We start from the raw sequence: 21,337 nt of genomic DNA, 5'->3' as shown, positions 1-21,337 counted from the left end.
AGCATTTCCTCACAGCTTAATCTAAAAGTCTGTGTGTTTAAATGTCTGAATACAAGCGATTGTTAGAATGACTTGATTTGGACAAAGTAGGGCTCTTTGCTAAAATTAAAATTTTAACAATGTCCCACAACCTTTTTTAAGCTACAACCCTTCTCCTAAGTGTAAATTCAAACTGGTTAAATAATAATTATATCCAGAAATAATGGAGAATGTTTTCAGTGGGAACAGCTTCTCCAGTTGCTCTTGGCACAGGAGTCTGTCCGTCGTCCTGGCACACAGCAGCTGCTCTACAGCGAGCTGCACACTAACAACCTGGATCAATACAATACTGCAGCGTTTCAATGCGAATTCATTATTGCGTCACTCAGGCTGATAAGAATCGAGGATTCGCTGTGAGGCTGGAGTCAAAGTCAACTACGGGTGGACCCAAAACAAAACAGTAGCCAGATTCATATTGAAACATATCAGCTTGTCAGGAACCAATTTTTATTAATATCATTAATAATGTGTCATCAGCATCATCAATGAAATGAGTTAGTCTGTTTGAAGCAGAATCAAGTGTGCATTCATTGCCCTTCTTTTTCTTGATGAACACTTCAGTTCCACAAAGCGAGGAAGAAAAAGGAAGAAGGGAGGGTGGTGGGTCAAAGAGGGCAGGGACTGCAGTGAAGGAGGAAACGCAGGGAAAACGACGTCTGGCGAAGCAGGAATCTCCTCCTTCACTGGGATATGATTGGTTTTTCCCTTGTGCAAGAACAACAACAAAAAAAAATCAAAACGAAAGAAATTCAAAAATGGTGCTCTAAAAACAAAGATGAGAGAGGAAGAGGGGGAATTGCTTGCTGGGATGTGGTGTTGGCTGTTGTGTTGTTTTTCTTTTTTGTTCCATAAAGCCACGTTAGGATTTGATGCAGTCGTCATCGTCAGAGGTCTGGCTGCTGCTACTGGTTTCGGACTCCGAGCCCTCCTCGACGTGCGCCTCCGCCACACTCCTCCAGGGGGTGAAGTGGAGGGTCACACCCCGCGGCCTTGGGAGAACCCCGTTCCTCTGCACGCCGTTCCTCTTCAGCTGGTCAAAGGACACAGACAATCGGAGTGTGAGATGCCACTTCAGTTTAGAAAGTGAAAAATATAACACTTAAATACAAAAAGAGATCAAATTATTGGATGATACTGAATGAAGTATATTTGATCAGAGTTTTCCTCTGAAGTCTCACCTGTTCAGTTTTAGTCTGGAACTCTCTCAGCTCGTCCTCTGTCAGAGGCAGGAAGTTGTCATCGTTTTCTGGGTACTCCTGCCAGCCCATGGCCTTCAGCAACCTATATGAGCATAATCATTTTCTGCTTAGTTGACTGTGTGTGTGTCTGTGCATGTGTGTGTACGGCTGTTGGCAGTACTCTACCTGTGCTCTGCCTCCAGGGAGCTGGACAGGTGTTCAGTGTCTGAGTCGCTGAGGGAGTAGGACAGACCGTTCTCATGACAGACTTCTTCGCTGTAGGCTTTGGGCTCTGGTGTGTTGCTTTCGCCCTGAAAAAATTCACACAGCAAGAGAACAGGTTTTACAAATTGTACCTCCTGGAGGCCTAGGGCGGGGACCTTTGTACCATTTAGTATCTCTTTCTTCCTATTTATGGTTTTATTTGAACAAAAATGTCAAAAAAAAATAGCAAACACGGTCTGTTACATCCAAAGTCAGATAATGACAAATTTTCCAAAGAGACCTGGGTGTTATGGATTCATTGTTTTTGCAAAGAAAGATTTTGCAAAACTGATTTTAAAAGACTAGTCCTTTACAACAATCACTTTTGGGGACGTTGAGGGTTCAGACATTGATTTTCTGTCCTTTGTGTAGAGAAAAACAAAAACCGTGACTCTACTTTTTTAAGTAAATAAACTGACTTCTACAGAAAAGACTGTAAGAATGTGGACAGCCTTTTTTTTCATGGAAGAGCAAAAAAATGTCCATATCTCTCCAGAATGGACAGCACATGCAGAGAAGTGATATACATCACACTCTCTTGCGCTGCCTACCTCTCCTGATGTTCCCGGGCTGCTGCTTGTCGTCAGCTCTCCAGTGCCCTCGTCCTTCAGAGCTCGCAGGAACTCGCTCTTACGGTCTGGACCGCGGCGCATCAGCTTCAGCCTCGATGGGGCGATGTCTATGGGAGGAGTCGTGCTGGAAGGGTGCTGCAGGTGTGACGGGAGAAAGAGGCAGGAGAAGCCACGCGACACAAATCAGTCAGCTATCAAATCCATTTGGACGGTAAAAATTCAAAGTAGGTCAACAACCATCGGTCATTTTAACTGACTGAATATTGTTCTAAAAAAATCTTTTAAGATTGTCAAATGCAGTGGCACATGTGATAACTGATACTTTCTGGAACATTAAAGTTTATGGCATTTTAATGGACTGGAGAGAAGACAGTGCACATACACTGCTGCAGAAAACTTAAAGGGCGAGAGAGTAAACATCTCAGTCAGCAACCACACTAACACATAATAACTATGTTTAAATAAACCCCGTCATTTGCTTACACGGGGGCCAGCTACACATATCACAAACATAGTTACAGAACAAGAACAAAGATTTCAACACACAAGAGCTACACTGGAATGTTCCACCTTTACTAACAGTGAAGTTCAGCCTGTTAGTAAGAAAACTGTGTAAATGGTGTGAAAAATCAAAAATAGTTTTTGATGTGACAAGACAAACCTTTAATGTCTACTGCTCTTTATGTTTAGTGATCCTCACCTCTTTTGGGGCGTTGTGCTGCGGTGCACTGACTGGGGTGCTGGGCTTGGCTGCAGAGACAGGGCTGGTGAAGACTGAATCTCGGCCTGGCATGTGGAGGCCAGACTTGGTGATCTCTCTACCACCGGATTTCCACTGGGTGCTCTGGAAGAGTAGACACATAATGACTCTTTAGCTGCTTTCAGACATGCACTGAAGACATATCGTGAAACTTTCCAGTGGGGCTAAGTGAGAACACAAATGCCCGAGTCAGTTGCTCCAGACATTTTCCAGAACTTTTCCTGCCAGACCCTCGGGGTGGGCAGTACACTGGTGTCTCGTCATCACCTGTGTTTTAGTGCACCACGACATGGATTGTGCAATATAGATAATAGAGAATACCAAATATAGCATTTTAGTGACTTCAAATTTTCAGTTTTGGTCTAAAACTTTTCCTTATGCAGTATATCCTGTGACAAATTAAAGAGTAAGACATAAACGCAACAGCCGGTGCCTTCATGGAAGCTGGTGGTAAAAATGAACAAACTGATCAATTAAAACGTGGTGAGGTAGCATCAAAAGTAGCCACTTAAGCTTAAAGAGATGAGTGGAGAGTTGGCACCACACAAGGATACTGAGGTGGCTACAGGAGAGGAAACTCTCTTTCCCTAAAGGGGGCACCTCCGTTGACTCAGAGACACGTGAAGATGTCAACATGGAAAGACAATGAATTTATACATCATGTCATATACATCAAGCTGCGGTTGTGATCAAGTTTGACCAGAACAATCTCCTGCTATGTTCTTCATATGTGAAAGGCAAACTCCGGAAATGTCCAGCCCTTTGTCCGGACATTTTACAGAGTTCATGTCTAAAAACAGCCAAACACACAGACAACTGCAGTATGCATAGCATGATTTGCATTTATCATAAATACATGTGATTAGCTAAACTGCATCTCTGCTAAATGAAAAAGATATATATATATATATATATTATTTAACACATTGAGGCAGTGAGTCTTACTTTGGTGGGGGCCACAGCAGGTTTTGGGACCAGGTTCTTGTAGACACTGGAGCCTGCAATGGGAGCTTTGTTGCCGTTGGTTGGCAGGGCAGCGGCAAACCCCGCAGAGAAGGCTGTGCTGGGGTCCTCCTTGGAAACTTTCTTGATAACCAGCATTTTGGAAACCATCTGTTTGCCACTAGGGGGGTTTTCTGAAACATAATCACGTGAGGATGAGAAACAGATCTGCAACTTTTAAGAGTTTCTTGTTTATCTATGTATTTAAATCCAAACTGGCACTGGGTGCTCTTACCCCACACTCCAGCACGGGGAGCCACTGCTCGCATCTGAGTCCCAGGCTTTCCAGTTGTTTCAGGGTTGAGGGAAGGCTAAAAGACAAACATTGAGTGTCAACATTAAAACCTTGGCATTCAAATTGTGTATTTAAAGCTTTGTTGACATACTAATATATAAACATGTTGTTAAAAACATGATAAAGTCTTCTGGGTCAGTCCAGGGAAACTCTCGTGATGAAGAACACTCACGAAATGTACTATTTTTATTATTGTTTTATAATATTTCTGATCTAAGTTTTGATCATCTTGGATCAGGTGCAGTGTAATCAGTGACTATTTTTCTAAAAATAAAGGTTATATTTATAACTGCACTCTTTATTTAACAGCTAAAATAGCTTTGCCATTGACTCAAGGTATCTTATCTTTAAAAATAGCATCATCATTGAAGAACTATGTCAAGGACAGACACAGGCTTAAAAGATTTCTTTCAAATAAAAAAAAGAATCTGGAAAAGTTGTAGACTCACAAAGTCCTCTTCCACAAACTTCAGCTTGTCATCCTTGCTGTCTTTGCGTTCCTCGTTGGGAAACTTGTCCGGGTATGAGGTGCCCTTGCGGGGATGGAAGTTGCCATTGCGCTGCCGGTGCCCCCCCTGCCTGTCCCTGTCGCCTGCCCCCCGTTTGGGGTGGCGTCCCTGGTGGAGGTGGCTGTCCTGGGCACCCCGTGGGGCTCCATGCCAGCTGGGTGTTTCCTTCCAACACGATCCCCCGGCCAGCCCACCATGTCCTCCTTTGGCCACCCCCGAGTCCACTGAGTCATGCCTCAGAAGCAGAGAGGGCTGCTGCCATCCATCACCTCCAAAGAGAACAAAAAACGCATACGATTTTTAAAATAGGCTAATTCGGTCCCAAATGATCACATCACCACAGACATTAATAAAAAAAATGTTTAATTCTGATTTGGTCACATGAGAAACCTATGGAACCAACATTCCCATAATCAGATCCTGTTACACCAGGATGTGCGAGTGGTTGTTGAATCTGTAACAGGATGGACATAATTAAGCAAAGACAATTGCTGCACTAAAGACGCTCAAGGGCAAGAAATTAAGAATGACAACTGGCTCTTATAAGTTTATTACCACCTCAACTTTCGAATGTAGCTTTGCAATAAATGTAAGTAATGTTAAGCTTAAATATCATGGTTCCACATGTCTCTATGGGCACACTGTCCAGTGGCTTCAGAGTCATTCAAAAGAGTTGTGCCTCAGGTATTTTGTGATGTTTTAGCACGGAGTGAACTGATAGTAAAACGGATGATGAGGTTGACTCCAATAACTCGAAACGGTTTTTCCATTACCATTACAATACCTATCTAAGCACAACAAAGGTTTCCACAGTACACTCAGACGTTAGTAAAAACAAATGTGAAACAAATAAATGCTCGCTGAGGAAGTGAGCACTATGTACTGAAGTCCTTCACGTTCTTCAGAGTACTGCTCTGTCCGCCATACACAATCACACTGGCCACTCGACCATACAGTGAATGGATTTGAACTAGGGCTGCACGATATATCGATAATTCATCTCTATATCAAAATTCGATGATATACGCATTGCAAAAGACTGCTTGAATTGCATTAAATAGTATTCCATGTGCAATGCATTCACGCTCTGCATGTCAATATATTTGGCCAATCAGATGGAGCCCTACTGCCCTGGATACTGATTTAAAGATATTCAGATCGCTTACGGGACTGTCAAGGATTTTTCCTGCATAGAGAATTGAAAGCCACCTCCGTCAAATTCTAATACAATGGAAACTGCTAATGATTAACTATAAAATAATTTCTCTTGCGCTCTCTCTCTCTCTATTCAAAGAGAGTAGCTGTTGTAATGAATGAACATTATATTGTCCTGAAATAAAAGACAGTCCCCACTTTTCAATATTTAGAAGAAAATACATCAGGGCCAATACAAGATCCTGATTCTGCAGAGCAGGAGAGAACACTCAGGGTAGTTTTCTTTTCCGTTCTTTCAGCACTGTACGCTGTATGTCGAGCACAATCATTTTACTGGGTAATACTGATAACATAATGTCTGAAACACAGCCAACATTTTTCTATACCTGAAAGTCCAATAAAAAGGGCCCTTCAGAAGTCAAGAACATTGGAGCCAATGTTTTAATGACATTAGTACTAAAACAACACATACAGTGCTAAATCAGTACTTTTGTGCTTATTATTTCTTCTGAAGTTCTCCCCGTTGCTTTCCTTAATTTACCAGGTTAACACTAATGACTTCTTCACACTACAGGATTTTTAGCCCAATTTTCAACTCGCCAACAAAAGCCACAGAATCGAAGACAAATTGGCAGTGGATTGGCATTTGAGAGGCTCGCTGTCATGTCACCTTCTCCAAATAAACACCTGTGTTAATATGGTATCTAATATGGTGTACACTGTTACCTGCTGGAGCACGCAGGGAGCCGTTGTTGAAGAAACCATCAGAAGAATTGTGGCGGCGGCGGCTCACAGCAGCTCTGCCGTCTCTGTGGTGGTGGGGCTCACCTTGTTTGTCAAGGTTGGCAGCAGGGGACTGCAGGAAGACAGAGAGGGGACAATGTGAGTAACATGGGGGTCTACACAGAAATGTTAAACATGCATCGTATCAGAGAAAATGAAAAAAGAAATGGAAGTTACCCTCACACCATTTTTCACGACATTTGTATTTACCTGATTAAATTAACTTAAATCATCTCTACTCTTTCCCACAGAAAATGAATAATAATAATAATACACAGTGTACATAATCCTGAAAATGTTAAATCCTGAAGTGACGGCACTGACACAGCTGTGTGCTTGACAATGTTTACTTTAAAATGCTGAGTTCTATCTGAGTCATTTCCTTGTCATCTACAGAGGTTCAAAGATCACATTAAATTGTCTTGTTCAGCCTTTCCCCATCAGTTTAATCTCAAAGAATGTTTATAACGATCCACAGACAATACACAGCAAGATAAAATAGAAAAGGTCAGTAAGATAACACACTGAAGCTTCAACTGAGAAGTGCAGAATAATCCCTGAAGACAAAAGAAATTCAGTTGAGCCATGTGTCAGCAAGACAGGCTTGTGTCATTGTTTCTTTTTCTTGACAAACCACTAATCTGGGAATACTTTTATTGAAAAGAAATCTATGACAGACAGAAGGCTTAATACACTTCTAAAAAAGTACAAAAATCCACCTAATCAATCGTGTAACTTCCACTCCACATTTCCTACAAGAGGCTATACATTGAATGATCATTGCCGTTTTATAAGATATTGGATATACACTTTGTTCCAGGCCTCTGAATTTAAGCTACATCCAAAATTATCCCCATCAACTGAAATATCTCTGGGTGACGACATCACCGAGCTGTGATGTCAGACAGTCTAACACACAGGTTATCAGCCCAGAGTCCAAAGTTTAATCGAAGCTCATGATGTTTAAACTGCATATAACTACAGAACCAAACAAATGACACAAAAGCTACAATGAGCCTTCAATAAATCATAAGTGGCTAAAATATTTGTCTTCAATCAAACACAACCTCCGCTTTATTTTGTGAGCTAGTGTCCATGTTTTGAGGAAATAACACAACTCTGACCTGTTCAACCAAACTCAATGGAAGGGGCAGGGGAAACTCTTATTCACTGCTGTCTGTCTGATATTTTCCTATGTCACTCTTTAACAAACTGCATCGTATCAAAGGTTGCCCAGGCAACCATATTGTACTGCATAGATGCAAATGCAAATAATGGTGGATATGTGGCATTACTTTTTGGTTCCTTATATAAAAAAAACTTTTAAAAAGTGGGAGACACCTCATCATACATTATGTAATGCAATATTTAATACTGATCTGTATTTTACATAAACTTACTGAACTTTTTTTAAACTGTTCAACAGCTAACACAGCTTCATGTTAGAGTTTGATTCCCCTGTCTTCATTTAATGCCAGCAACTTCAACCAATCCAGTGTTTGCCAGCAAGGGTTTCAGGGCCTTGTAAAAAGCCCATCCAAATTTAGTAATGCAGAGATTCAAGAAAATCTCAGAAAAGTTTGTTTAAAGCCTCCATCAGAACCTTGAGCTGTCAACTGATGTTATTTAAAACTGTTTCTTTTCTTCTGTCTTTGGTCTTTTTCATAACCGAACACAATGTTTACGTGACCCTCCACTGAACCATGTACTGACTGCACTGTCAGTCCCTGAGGGTGACACAGACACAAACAGACTCTCTCTCACACACACAGACAGACAGACAGACAGACAGACAGACAGACATGTGTGACTGTCACAGTTATATTAAAAAGCCTTGTATATCTGCTCATCTCCTATGATAACCTAGAACACTCTCAAATCTATAAAACACACACACCTTGGCAGGCTGGGGCGTGGAGAAGTTAAGCCAGGCAGGGACAAAGTCATGCTGCGCCATTTAGGTCCAGTGTTTCCGGTCAGTGGATCGAGGCATCAAACCTCATGGCCAGGATCTAATGACATGAACAACAGGAAAAAACATTTTCAATAATCAGCTTTGAAAATTGAAAGCGCAGTAACATGCCCATCTTTCTCTGATGTTAATGTTCTTTCTGTCAAAGTGTCAGTTATTTAGAAATTCAGTGTGTTAAGGTCTCCACAAGACAAGCCAACAAAAGTACTATTCTTAGCAGAAAACAAAGAAGGTTGACTTACTGCAGCTGTGCAAATGATAACTGCTTGACAGCCTGGTAAGAATATATCATGTGCATAATTCAAGTATTATTTTGCAATGTGTGCAGTTTGTGATAAATGAGTATAACTCGTGATGGATGTAACTTTTTAAAATTAACACCTGCTACCCACAAAATGTTGACAAATGACTTGTGATGGATCATAATACAGCCATTAATTCCCTTCCCATTGAGTGCACTCATACATGTTTGTCCCAGCCAAATCAGTGGGGTGAAGCATTATCATTACCCCAGAGTCTGTGGCTCTGAAGTCCTCTGCCTCCTCTCTCAGTCCGATTGGGCTCGGTTCCTCAGGCCTGTTGGCACTGATCACAGCGTGTGTGCACTGACAGATGGGGAGCAGCACAGCAACAACCCCCTCTCCACCTTCGCCAGGACAGCACAGCCCCTTTACCCAGAGGCAGATCCCTTCGTCCAGGGTGAAACACTGGGTAAATGGGTGAACGGTTGCAGGAATGATCTGGAATGGTGATCCAGAGAACTGGCCGAGCAGTAGGTGCTAGAGCGGAAGTGCAGAGGTCTCTGAGGGAACGATTCTCCTTGTTGAATAAGATTCTCAGGCAGCTCCTGTGCCAGTCGCGTGTCTGATGAATTTTCGAGCGTTACTTCTCCCAGTCCAGGTAATGTCTCTTCCACAGGCAGACTGAATTTTTCACTTATTCATTGTCAGGAGTAAAACTCAAATCCTGAAATGGGCTATTTGTCCCAATGGTGAGGAAAAAGTCAGTCTGTCTTGTTCTCAATATAAGGAAGCAGTCTGTGAGAGTTGCCCGCCCTGAAACATGGACAGCAGTCTGTGTAGCAGTTCCACTTGGACACCAGATGGGGGGGAAGAGATGGCCGTTGTCCTGCCACACTGTGTGCCAGTATGTTGCCGCCTCACCTTTTACCTAATCATTTTAAGGTCTACTTAAACTCATGCAGAAAAGAAAATGGTGTTCAGAGACAGTCTTATTAGCAATGGGCGTCACTGTAAACCACTGCTCACCTCATTAAACTGGTGAAAAGACTGTCTGAGTGTGATGAAAATAATGCTCAAAAGGTTCAAAGTCACATGACAATGAAGAAAGCAAAACCCTATGTTACATTGCCTTCATTTTCAGTTTGGGTTAATGAAATAGAGGTGCTGCTGAATGATGCATTCTAATGCCGATTTTATCTTTATATGGTTTAATATCACATTTGTAAGATGCCCTTTTAAATTGCCACAATTTGTTGATTGAAGCAGATATAGGGTGTTGCTTTGATTTCATAGATATGCAAGCTCATATGCAAGCGAAATGAAAAGCATCCACAAGTCAAAAGGTCTTTGTGTCATGTGATGAACAACTGTCCATAATCAACAATCAAACTTGTCCAAAAAAAGAAGGAGAAAGAAAAAACAAGAGTCTAATCCAGTCAATCTAATTGTTTTTCTCTAGGGGAAAAATGGAAAATAGCATGTGTGCAAGTGGGTCTTTGCTTTTTCTTCTTGAATGTGTTGATTTTTCTCACACCGGATGTTTCAGTGCAGTTTGTAGTTTCCCTGTTTGTCAATCATGGGTATCTGCACAGGAACAGACTGGACCTGCAGTAAACATGATAGTGTTAGTCTTAATTCAGAAAGAAAAACATTTCAAACCAGCCAGTTAAAAATATACACATAGACACACATTCTGTATTACACCTAGTTTGACTGATAAGTATTAAATGCTATAAACCATTTATAAAAGCCGCACTTTTGATAAGGTGATGATTCAACTTTATAGTCTATGGGGATTTTGCACAGTTACAAATGACTAATTCTTCGTCTACCCTCAATGGTATAAACAGGTTGGACAAAATGCTACCTACAATATTAGGAGATGCATCAGTATAAGGCAAAAACAATGGAACAGCAAGCTAAAGCTTCCAAAACCACGATAAAGGTGAATCGGTACCACATAAAAAGTGATTTACACTAGGGCAACAGTGTTAATAACATCTAAAAATATCTAATCAACTGTCAACTGAATATGGGGATTCCACATAGAGAAATTAACCTTATTATGGTGTGAGGAAGCCACCCTGCATAGCAAATACATACTCAAGGACAGTTCACTCAAGGACAGATCCTTCCCTTTGCACAGGTTCTTGTCTGTAGCCTCACCACCCAACTACTGACTATAGTGCCCATGAGCAGAACCAAAAGACGTGACATCTCTTTTATTCCTCTTGTTCTTAAATTGTTTTATAAAGAAATTTATCATTTTTGGTGCATGTAGTATGTTATCTGCCTTTGCTTATGGTTTTAGAAATACAACTTCCTCTATACTCTATATTGTTCAATATCATTATTAGTTGTGTTTTTTGTGTGTTAATTATGAGAAGCTCTGATCGTTTTAAAGCATTTTGGGATTGACAGTAAAAGTAAACCATGAAACCTAAACTTGAACCAACATTTCCCTTCACACCTATGTAACTGTAAATAGCTGCATGTGTCATGACATTATGAAAGCTCCAGCATTACAGAAGCAGCTTCCAACTTTAGTGACAATCTGTCTTCATTGCTCCTTTAGACACTTCCAATACATTCAAAGAGGGGAAAAACCATGACTCAGTGATCTCAACACAATATCACACTGAAAGCTCCCCCTTCATAAAATTGTGTCGGCTTTGGAAAATGAAATATTTATGCCAGTTTAAAAATAACTTGGACACTTTCAACATCGGTGCTTCTCCTCGGGTTGCTGCGCATCTGCACGGGCCTGTGTCTGTGTGTTTGTGATGCTGGAAGAAACTAAGCTTAACATCCCGATCACACACACCCAGTCCAGACACGCGTTATGATGCAGCCTGACAACAAAACAAAAATAAAAGCCCGTGTGCACAAACTGGGCTCGCGTGGAGTCGCTAGCGTATTCCCCCGCTGAACTATTACATAACAACCCAGCATCAATGAGTTTAGCGCGGACACGGGTTTACACTGTGCGGCGCAGGCAGCCACACTGGTCCCACATGGGCGACGGCAACACAAACAACGCTGAGCCAGTAAAAGTACACAGCTTTACGCTAGTACACATCGTGGGCAAACACGCACACGCGTCCACAAACAACGCAGCACACCGATTCCACACACAGCAACGTAACATGCACGCGTCTCCGAGCTAGCTAGCTGAGCGACGGTGCGGGTTTAAGTGCCTTTAAAAAATGTTCCAAACACAAATGCGCCAACCTGTTAACGTTGATAGCAAGCTAATAACATTATCTGCTCTGCCCAGACTGTGCTGCTGGCTAACTCTGCTTAGTTGACTGGTGTTAACGCTCGCGTAGCAACTGTTAGCTAAAGCTGACGTTACCTAGCCTGCTAAGTAGCACGCGATGCCTGCTAGGTAGTTAAGACCACTTAGTCCAGTTAGGGGGCTTAGTTGAGTAAAAATGTATATAATGTACACGCGGTGGGTAAAGCGACGTATTTGAGCAACTGTCACAAACGTACGATAGAGGTAAACAGACCTGGCTTCGCTGGAACAACACGGTTTCAAAATGGCTACCTCAACAGCGGCAGCACACATTCATCAGTTTGCTAAGTGCTAGCGGGCTAACTTGCTGTGTTCCATGGCGGTACCGCGCACAGCCTCCTGGCCTCCGGTGGACAGCGGTGCAAATACGCGTGAGCGCTACGGAACACTAACGAGAGGAAACTTTTCTCTTCAGCTAGAAACCCTCGGCTGTTGGCGTTTGTTTGGGTTTCGAAGCGCTTACCACTGGCGCTGCCACTGAGGGGTTTCGAACAGGCTGACTGTGCTGTGTTCAACACCCGCCGCGATTATGCAACTCCTCGGCGTTCCAAAGAGTTGTCCCGGGCGAACCAGAGGTGAATTAACTTTCTATTCGAATGAAACAACACGTCGATACTTTGAGTTGGAACACCAGCCGCTCAGCAGAGATCGGCGCAGCGCGGAGTTTGCAGCGGGTTTAACGGAGTTTTGACGTCTTGAATGTAACTTAACGCCTCCCCCGCCGCCGTCAGCCAAACCAATCGATGTCAGATCGCATCTCAAGCGCTTTCAGAGTAGTTGGAGACGGGCGGATAATCGAGCGCCGATAGAATGGCAGCCAGCAAACGACCTCTAGTTTAGCGACTTAACATGAATTTAGCGACTTTTAACTAACTCTCGTTACACTGCGGTGGCACTGGTGAGCTGCTGGGTGACAGATAGAACATCAGGTTTAGGGAAATGTAACATCTGTTTGTGTTTACGTGTTGTTACAGTATCTAGCTTCGTATTGCATCAGGTTTAGCAAGTGCCTGTATGCTAGCTGTTGATAACATTAGCCTGGAGGGTTATATCATAGCTAAACATACTAAACTACATGTGCTACAGGGGGAGGGTTATCAACAAGTGATTTCTTGTCTCTTTTAGATTAAAGATGTTGAGGTTAGCATCTGGAAGACGCATATTTTCTGAGGTAAGACTTAATGTGAGCACCTTCATTGATAAATACAGAGATACTACAGCCCACGTGCAAGCAGTAGCAAACAATAACAAGATGTTTGTTGCACCACCTGCTCATTGTCCCCTCAGGTTTCAGTGTGGAGATGTGTCCAGCAGATAAACACACAAGCAAACTACTCAACCAGAGCTAGGCTGCTGTTTCCCTGTCAGACCTCCTCAGTGTTTGTCCCATCCACAACCTCCACCAGCAGGCTGCTGAGCGTCAGGCCTGTGAGCTGGCAGCCCTCTCGTCTCTGCCAAGGGGATTCCCAAAGAGGAAGCCCCAAGGATGGCCTCAGTTTGGGGGCTCTTGCTCAGGCTCCCAAACCAGCCCTGTACCTTGGTTTCTCCGGGCTCATCCCCTTCCTGTCCGCCCCTCTCGTGATGGCTGCCTCTCAGTGCTTCTACCCCGAAGTGGCATACGCTCAAGTCGTCTATGGAGCCTCTATTGTTTCCTTCCTCGGAGGTGCCCGCTGGGGGTTTGCCATCCCGGCTGGTAGTCCCGCTCAGCCAGACTGGATGAACTTGGGTAACAGCGTGGTGCCTTCGCTCCTGGCCTGGCTGGCGCTGCTTTGCCGGGACAATATTACGGAGGGGGCCCTGGTAGTCATCATGGGACTGGGTCTGTCACTGCATTACGACCTGACCCTGCTTCCAGGCTACCCCACCTGGTTCAAAGCCATGCGAACTGTCCTTAGTCTGGTTGCCACCTTCTCGCTGGTGGCTACCCTGACAATTAAAAAATTCTGTACGGAGAAGAAGTTTAAAGAGATTAAGGACTGATCTGAGAGACAAATTTGTACTTCAAGCCATATATACTGAATAAACATGTAAAATGACGTGAGAAAAAAATCTTGTTTGTTCTTGCTCTACAACAGGTATAATTTTGATGGTCATGTTTCATATGCATATGCAGAATTACCTGCTTTTCTTTGGAAAAAGTAAAAAACTAAATGCACTTGACTATTCAGATATGTGCAAATCTGAGATGGTGAATCAACTTTTTGGACTATTTGCCTACTTCTCTTTTGTTATCCAACGCCAGGCAGACAGACGTTAAACCTCAGCTGTTGAAGTGCATTGCATTAAGGAGATCTTGTCTTAGGTTTGTAAAAAATATTGATAATGTTGTCTTGTGTTATTAATGCTAATTCATACATTTTCTCTCCAGTCTGAGACAACATTTAGGATCAATAAATGAGATAATCAAGTATGTTTTTACATATTTATGACTGGATCAAGTTGCCAAAATCAGATTTGGAATCTTCTAAATTTAAATTTAAATATTCACAAATACCAGTCAAATCCACATGGTTTCACTGGAGACTGACATTAAATGTAAATATTCAATTTAAACAAAGGAATTCTGACAGATGCATGTGGATCCTAATAACAAGGGCACTACAGTGTTGATGGCAACAAGCTGACTGTGTTGAGGGGTTTTACTTTTCCATGTGCAGCGAGATGTCTAATTTAATCCTCCCACACAAGTCTCACTGCTGTGTAATAAGTCACAATGCAGAAAATCACCCCAGCAAAAAAGAACAGTGACCTCAGAACGTGTTTGCCTCTAATATACAAAATCAAAGTCTTGATTTGAACAGATCTAAAATACCTCCATACATCACGAAGTACAGCAGAGACATATTGTGATACACAAAAAACAGTAATCTCATCCCATGTGTTGTTTGAACCATCTTCAACAAGTTCTAAAATTGTAATAATCTTGAATAAAAATAGTGATACAGGTTCATTTAAAACAGTTTTTGTGACTTTTAATAAAGCAAACAATAAAATGTTATTTCTATTCTGTATCATTAGTGTGTTGTTTCTTTCAAAGGGATAATGGTAGGCAATACTTTCTTTTTGTAACACTTCCTGTGATATGTGCTGATGTGGACACTAATGTGTACTTGGTGTACACAAGGTAAAAACCCTTCTGAACATGTGCATTGCCATGTATCTCATCACTTCAGGGATGGAATAGTATTTACAGTGTCATATGTACAAAAATAGTTCAGTGAAAAATGTGTGAGCACTGCACTGGTGTGACAACAGTGGTGCGCCATTCAAGTTTAAGATTATGTACAGTGAAATTTAAAACACCCCTAACTTTCATTTGGTTCCATTATCAAACAGGCTTAAAGTGGTTTCATACATTTTCAAAGTAGCAATGCACAGACCTCAAACTTTCCTTTGAGGCATCATAACAATAAAACTAAAGAACAGTGCTTACAAATCTTGGTCTACAACACGTCTCTCTCTATAGGTCTCTTCAACTATCAAGAAAAACTCTCTGTCCGGTTTATCAGAAAAGGATTCTGCTGCAGTGGAAAATTATCCTTATAATAATCAGGACAGCTTTGTCTTTCAACACAGAATAGAAGAAAATGTGTTCCTACTTAAAAATTCCTTAAAATCCAGAAACAGATGAGCCATGTACCAGTGTTAATAGAAGCAGATTCATTCGTTTTCCAGTTGAAGATCTGCGATATTATTTTAATAAAAAAGGAAACCCATGATCCATTTATAAATAACATGACATTAAAGATGAAATGATGAAATGAAATCCAACATAAGACAAAAACACACTTTGGTGTTTTCAAGGTGCAGCTTCTCTTCAGTTAATGCAGTTTCAGGATGATTCAGGGGCTGACATGAATGTTTCATAGTCACAATCCGAACATTCACGTATGTCAGAGCACGGCCAGCCCTCCGTCACATCGGCTCGTGATCATGTTACCGACTTCAGTCCAGGTGTCCAGGTGAGGGTCGTAGATTTCCACAGAGTCCACCGTCACTGGAGCAGAGAAGTCTCCGCTGGCCGCCCTGCCCCCAACTGCGTACAGCAGCCCGTTCACGGCTGACACGGAAACGCCTGCGCGTGCAGTAGACATCGGGGCCACCTCCACCCATTTTTCCTGAAAGCAAAGAGATGTGGAGGATGTTACAATCAAAGTACAACTCTCTTCTCACACATTTGAGATATGAAGTGACACTTAACCTCCTCGGGGCAGTACTTCTCCACCGTCTCCAGTGCGCCCAGCGCCTCATTCCAGCCACCCACCGCGTAGATACAGTTTCTGAGGCAGGCGACGCCCACATAGGCTCGACGTGTGACCATGACGGGCAGGGCACTCCATCGATGGGAGATGGGGTCATACACCTCGGCTGATCGCAGCTCCATCCCTTCATCGCTTATCCCTCCGATCACGTAAATGAACCCTGGAAAGAAACAGCAGCATTTAGTTCAGAGCTGGAGAGTCCAAATGTTGATGTTAGGAGAGAAATAAAGGAACAGAGGGATATACAATTATATTTCGAACACTATTCATTGCTACAGGACGTTCTCTCTGCCACGTGAAGAATCTGTGCGGTTCCTACAAGTTGAATCTGATTACAGTAATAAAAGTGAAACACACCTTGTAGCTCACAGCATCCAAAGTAGTAACGAGGAACCGCCATGCTGCCGATGACCTCCCACTTGTTCTCCTCGGGATCGTATCGTTCCATTGTCTTACCGATCTCAGAGCCAATCCAACCACCTACAGCACAGTCAGGGCAGTGTAATAAGTGGTTTCCATAATGTCACATGATGAGTTGTTTGATTAAAATTCACAAAAAGATTATGTTGAACCTCCTAACGTTGTCATTTTCATCTTGTTGCTATATTATTTAGCATCTGTCAACCATCCTACTCAAGTCATTGGTTGTAATCCTGATTTAATTTGTGTTTTTGATTCATTTTTTTCAACAAGCAATACATGTCTGCACCTTCAAGTTTTTGATTATTAGATGAGTAGACGGATTAATTACAAAAATGTATTGTCTGTCTGAACACAATTTCCAATTCAATCCATTGTTGTGCTTAATTAGCTAATTAAACCTTTTTAAGTGTATAAGTGAATTGCATATTTAATAGAACTGCTATGTTATTTCCTTTGCTCACTCCAGCAATCTAATACTGCACTGACATTACAAATGGAGGATTTACACGAAGCAGATTAAAAAAAAAGAAAATGTTCAAAATTTAAGCAACAGACCCCAATTTATCCTGAAAGTTGTTCCCAAGTTATCCTGAAAGTTATTCCCTGGTATGGGTCAAACTCCAAAAACATTGGATCCTACATTTCCCAAACTCAATAGCTTCTTTCATTAGACCTTCCCTGACTTGTCTTTCAGATGATTTATGTCCCCAGTTTCCAAAACAGGTTTCTGTCCTAAAAGTTAAGTCTCCAAGTCTCAAGTCAGACTTTACAAAGCTCCTCCTGAGCAACATAAGATACCCAAGGCCAAGCAGTTCTAACATAGGAGTTTAAACTGATCTTCATATGTGAAATCAATGGAGCCCCGCTAATAAAACTTAACTTCCATCATTTGCTGTATGTGTTCTGGTTGAAGAAGGCAGCAGTATTACTGGGATAATTACCGAGTGCATACAGAGCTCCATGGCAGGGGCATACACCAACTCCACATCGAGGAAAGTTGAGAGACGCAACAGCAGCCCAATGCTTGGTCACAGGGTCATACCTCTCCGTGCAGTCAAAAATCATTGAGTCTTTCTCCCCTGGTGAAAAAAAACAGCGTTAGAATGATCATCATGCAGGACATTTAAATGTTTTGTTACACAAACAGTGCACAGTCTCAGCTCGCTCACCTCCCACCACGTAGATCATACCCTCCAGGACTGCAACCCCCAGCCCACTGCGAGCCTGATGCAGGGATGATACAGTGGTCCAGTACTGGTTGAAGGTGTCAAAGCGCTCGACACAGCTCAACGCCCGGCTGTCACTCCAGCGGCCGCCTTGCAACCGAGTGTAACCTCCTGAGAAAACAAGGTTACAGATTCAATTTCTGACATTTATTATTGTAAAACGTGAAAGGAATTTTTTATTTAATACGGAACCTATGGCATAGAGGTATTTCCTGGCTTTTCTTCTGGGCCTCATCTTGGCTGGTTGAAGCTGACTGTACATCTTATTCTCTTTTGGAGACTTCGTGACTTCAGTGTATTCCTTTAACAGAGTCTGCAGTGCCACCCTCAGGCTAAAGTCAGTAATACCTGTGTGGAGAGACAAAAGGGCAAACATGGTTCACTGTGAGGGTTTGGTTTAAATATATCCTTTATATTATATTGTACAAACATAAAGTGTGAAATATAAACAAGAAATGTCAATAATCACTCTTTTCCTACCCTCTATGTACTTGAACAGTCTCTGTGGGGAGAGCAGAGGGAAGCGGACTGGCTCCAGCACCTCCACGACATGTTTTTTCCTCTTTGCCACATCTTGCAGAACCCAGTCCATGGCTGCGGTGAATACTTGGTACTCATCTTCAATCCTCAGCTCCTCACTTCGCAGCAGCCTGACCAACTGATCCTTTGACAGGCCCCTGAACTCATCAGTAACACAGACCTAAAGGGAACAAAGCAATCTGTAAGCATTAAACTAAAAGATTACAATTTGAGCTGAAGCGCTTTTACAAATACATTTCTGATAAGTAATTAACTGTTAATCTAAATTGAATGTACTAGTAAACCATTTAGAAAGTTGAATTAAGTGACTCTCTTCTCGCATTCATACCTCCAGGAAGTGAACATGAATGTAGTTCTCAGTAAACTCCAGCATGTCCATGCAGGCTATCTGCTCCAAGAACTGGAAGATGCCCACACAGTTGGACGGGTCCATGTGGCCCTTGAGAAACTCTCCACAGACAGACACCACCTCATTCAGCTGCAACATGTCGGCTGCAACCATGAGCTCCTGAACGTTCTCCACCGTCACGCTGATCACACCTGACAAAAAAGAGTAAACATGTCCACTGAGAAAATGGTGCAAAACGAATATAGATTGTATTGAAGACAGTTGTAACATGTCAGACCTGTGTATATGAAGTCCAGCAAAACCTCAAAGACTACAGTCTCCACACCGAGGATCTGCACCTCCTCTTTATCCGCCTCTCTCATCCCCCCGGAGAACAAGGCAGAGAAGTATGGGCTGCTGGCGGCGAGCACCAGCCGATGGACCCTGAAGACCCGGCTCCCGACCTTCAGCCCCACGTCACAGAAGTCGGTGCGGAGCCGCATTTTGTTCATCTGGGCCAGGATGAGTCTGGCGTAGCGGTCTGAGGCCAGAAGAGCCTGCTCAAGTCCTTGGGTTGCCATGGCAGCTGCAGCATCACCAACACCACCGCCACCAGGGGATGTTGACAAAAAGACGGAGGACATAGCAGCTGGGGCCAAGACTGTGTTACCATGGAGACCAGGATCCCAACACCCTCCTCTCTAGAGAGCCTCAGGCCACAGCAGCCCTGAAAGACACATGATCTGACCGCACAAACACAACACAGTCACAAACAGCTGTTGTGTAACAACGAAAAACTGGATTTATCTGAAAGCAGTGAACATCACAGCTTCACGAGGGGTTTGACTCCACTGCCTCATAGTAGAAAACACCGGAGCATTGAAATAAAACTTACTGTCCTTCATATTGTTGTTGTATTATCTGTAAAAACACACCCCCAGCAGCCGCTAGCCGGGCATGCTAGCAAACAGAGCGGTTTATATATTCAAGAAAAAACACGGTAAAACGACAGCAAACAACTCGACAGCTCAGGCAACCCTCACCCACAACCCCACCTCACTGACAACCACAAACACTTGCACACAGAAACATATACATCTCCATTGTTTTAGCTGCAACTTACCCAGAAGTTTACCGATGAGGATGGAGGCAACTTCCGCTGCCCTGCAGAGTGTCAATCCTCTTCCCTGACTCGACTACTCAGGCCTGGCAGATTTCACCTCCAGTCGTAACTAATCAATACCAGTGAATAAAACATATCCTGTGGTTTCCCTTTTGTACGACGCTCTGGTGTTCTGTTTTGGGAAGCACGTGTTTGTCTAACCGTACTCGATGTGTTTATGTTTCGTTGTTTTCTATTATTATGATCTTGTTTTGTGGGAAGACACGCCGAGCTTCCACACCAGGTGGCAGTGTTGCCCAAGAACAAGCAGCCAAGCATGTGCACGTCCCTGACAAGAGAGCACAGAAGGCTCCCATGTGAATGATCATAGTATTTTTTACCATGTCAGCCCCCAGCACAAAGGTAATTTTAGATGGAGCTTCCCTCCAGCGTGTTGGCTGCAAAGACTTCCACCGGAGGCCTTGACCGAGCCAACCAGCCCAGAATATACTCTTAGATGCTGGCGATGGGTTGTCCAGGTTCTGTTTTAATCAGTAGCTTTGTATCAAATTAGTTTAAATATTATGTTGGAAGCCTGTGATTATGTTTCAGAGCTCGAGCACTGACCAGGGCTCATTAAACCAGTCTGTTCCTCTTGTACCGAGGTGAAATAGAAAGAGGCCGGCCTCTGACCTGCACTCGAAAATATCTGGGTTAATAACTGTAAAATCCAGTCAGATCATCTGTCACACACTTGAAATACAAGTCCTGTAACATCTGTCACATGACTTTTATTTGCTGCCTTTTTCAATGTGTCACGCAACATGTGGTTGTGCTAATGTTGGAGATCCTGGCCACCATCTAAGATACACGATTTGCTTGGGTCTCCCTCTCATTGTTCTGTATTATTTAGTGTGTCTTATTTCACTAAAGGACATCTAGCATGGCCATTATCTCAGCTGGACAATTAGCATTGGACACAACTTAAATAGCCTCTTATTAAGCCAATATGAGGCAGAGCTGACCCTCTGGACTCAGATTTAAAAATGCTTGCTCCTTATCACAGTAATGTTTCCCCTCTTTGCAGCAAATATCCAATATAAACTTAAAACAGCAATAACATCAATGATAAACTTTATCTCAGTACTTTTCTTCACAATATTACAAAGGGCTTAACAAGAAGAAGTAATCCCAACAAAACTACAAACCAGACTAAGGAGTTGACTGAAAGGACATTGGCCACACAGGAGATAAAGCATTAAAATAAATACAACAAAAAATGAAACAAATAAAAACTGTATGAATAATCAGAAATCAAATAAATACAAAAGCTTTCAGAAAGAAAAGAGGTTCTAAGATGAGGTTTCAAAAAGCTAGAGTTTTTACT

General features: G+C 42.6%; 3 protein-coding genes across 9 annotated transcripts; 1 reads left to right on the top strand and 2 right to left on the bottom strand.

Moving 5' to 3' along the window:
* Positions 1–448: 448 nt before the first annotated feature.
* Positions 449–12,672, bottom strand: gpbp1l1 (GC-rich promoter binding protein 1-like 1). 4 transcript variants are annotated; one of them, XM_020107825.2, is made up of 12 exons: positions 12,533–12,672; positions 9,039–10,376; positions 8,455–8,569; positions 6,501–6,630; positions 4,560–4,888; positions 4,051–4,126; positions 3,759–3,949; positions 2,754–2,897; positions 2,033–2,188; positions 1,404–1,528; positions 1,218–1,320; positions 449–1,108 (listed from the first exon to the last, which is right to left on the bottom strand). In XM_020107825.2, the coding sequence occupies exons 3-12, from the start codon at positions 8,512–8,514 to the stop codon at positions 899–901; spliced, it is 1,524 nt and encodes a 507-aa protein (XP_019963384.1). In that variant the 5' UTR covers positions 8,515–8,569; positions 9,039–10,376; positions 12,533–12,672; the 3' UTR covers positions 449–898. The 4 variants fall into 4 exon arrangements, with proteins under 4 accessions (XP_019963384.1, XP_069366734.1, XP_019963378.1 ...); XM_069510633.1 differs by having other exon boundaries at positions 449–1,069; XM_020107819.2 differs by lacking the exon at positions 12,533–12,672 and adding an exon at positions 12,284–12,421.
* On the top strand, positions 11,761–14,118 carry LOC109642897 (transmembrane protein 69-like). 4 transcript variants are annotated; one of them, XM_020107866.2, is made up of 3 exons: positions 11,761–11,824; positions 13,195–13,240; positions 13,357–14,118. In XM_020107866.2, the coding sequence occupies exons 2-3, from the start codon at positions 13,202–13,204 to the stop codon at positions 14,047–14,049; spliced, it is 732 nt and encodes a 243-aa protein (XP_019963425.2). In that variant the 5' UTR covers positions 11,761–11,824; positions 13,195–13,201; the 3' UTR covers positions 14,050–14,118. The 4 variants fall into 4 exon arrangements, with proteins under 4 accessions (XP_019963425.2, XP_019963434.2, XP_019963416.2 ...); XM_020107875.2 differs by lacking the exon at positions 11,761–11,824 and adding an exon at positions 11,934–11,952; XM_020107857.2 differs by lacking the exon at positions 11,761–11,824 and adding an exon at positions 12,513–12,644.
* Positions 14,119–14,809: 691 nt separating this feature from the next.
* Positions 14,810–20,104, bottom strand: ipp (intracisternal A particle-promoted polypeptide). Its single transcript, XM_020107811.2, has 10 exons — positions 19,972–20,104; positions 19,147–19,591; positions 18,849–19,060; positions 18,461–18,680; positions 18,173–18,328; positions 17,924–18,091; positions 17,696–17,833; positions 16,689–16,811; positions 16,271–16,491; positions 14,810–16,187 (listed from the first exon to the last, which is right to left on the bottom strand). Exons 2-10 carry the CDS (start codon positions 19,490–19,492, stop codon positions 15,963–15,965), a joined length of 1,809 nt encoding a protein of 602 aa, XP_019963370.1. The 5' UTR covers positions 19,493–19,591; positions 19,972–20,104; the 3' UTR covers positions 14,810–15,962.
* Positions 20,105–21,337: the final 1,233 nt, after the last annotated feature.

This window comes from Paralichthys olivaceus, chromosome 16, assembly GCF_024713975.1.
Source record: "Paralichthys olivaceus isolate ysfri-2021 chromosome 16, ASM2471397v2, whole genome shotgun sequence".
Classification (NCBI taxonomy): domain Eukaryota; kingdom Metazoa; phylum Chordata; class Actinopteri; order Pleuronectiformes; family Paralichthyidae; genus Paralichthys; species Paralichthys olivaceus.
Note: the sequence above shows the minus strand (reverse complement) of the source record. Positions and strands in the feature narration are given on the sequence as shown.

Bases quoted from the DNA above. Each gene is read 5' to 3' on its own strand.
- ipp (XM_020107811.2), bottom strand. From the start codon at position 19,492: ATGTCCTCCGTCTTTTTGTCAACATCCCCTGGTGGCGGTGGTGTTGGT. The intron at 18,092-18,172 runs GTTCCGTATTAA...TTGTTTTCTCAG, and splicing joins GAAATACCTCTATGCCATAG to GAGGTTACACTCGGTTGCAA. The intron at 16,492-16,688 runs GTGTGTTTCACT...GTTTCTTTCCAG, and splicing joins TGGATGCTGTGAGCTACAAG to GGTTCATTTACGTGATCGGA.
- LOC109642897 (XM_020107866.2), top strand. From the start codon at position 13,202: ATGTTGAGGTTAGCATCTGGAAGACGCATATTTTCTGAG. The intron at 13,241-13,356 runs GTAAGACTTAAT...TTGTCCCCTCAG, and splicing joins GAAGACGCATATTTTCTGAG to GTTTCAGTGTGGAGATGTGT.
- gpbp1l1 (XM_020107825.2), bottom strand. From the start codon at position 8,514: ATGGCGCAGCATGACTTTGTCCCTGCCTGGCTTAACTTCTCCACGCCC. The intron at 4,889-6,500 runs GTAACAGTGTAC...TTCTCTTTGGAG, and splicing joins CTCCCTGCGTGCTCCAGCAG to GTGATGGATGGCAGCAGCCC. The intron at 1,109-1,217 runs GTGAGACTTCAG...TCTAAACTGAAG, and splicing joins TCCAGACTAAAACTGAACAG to TGGCATCTCACACTCCGATT.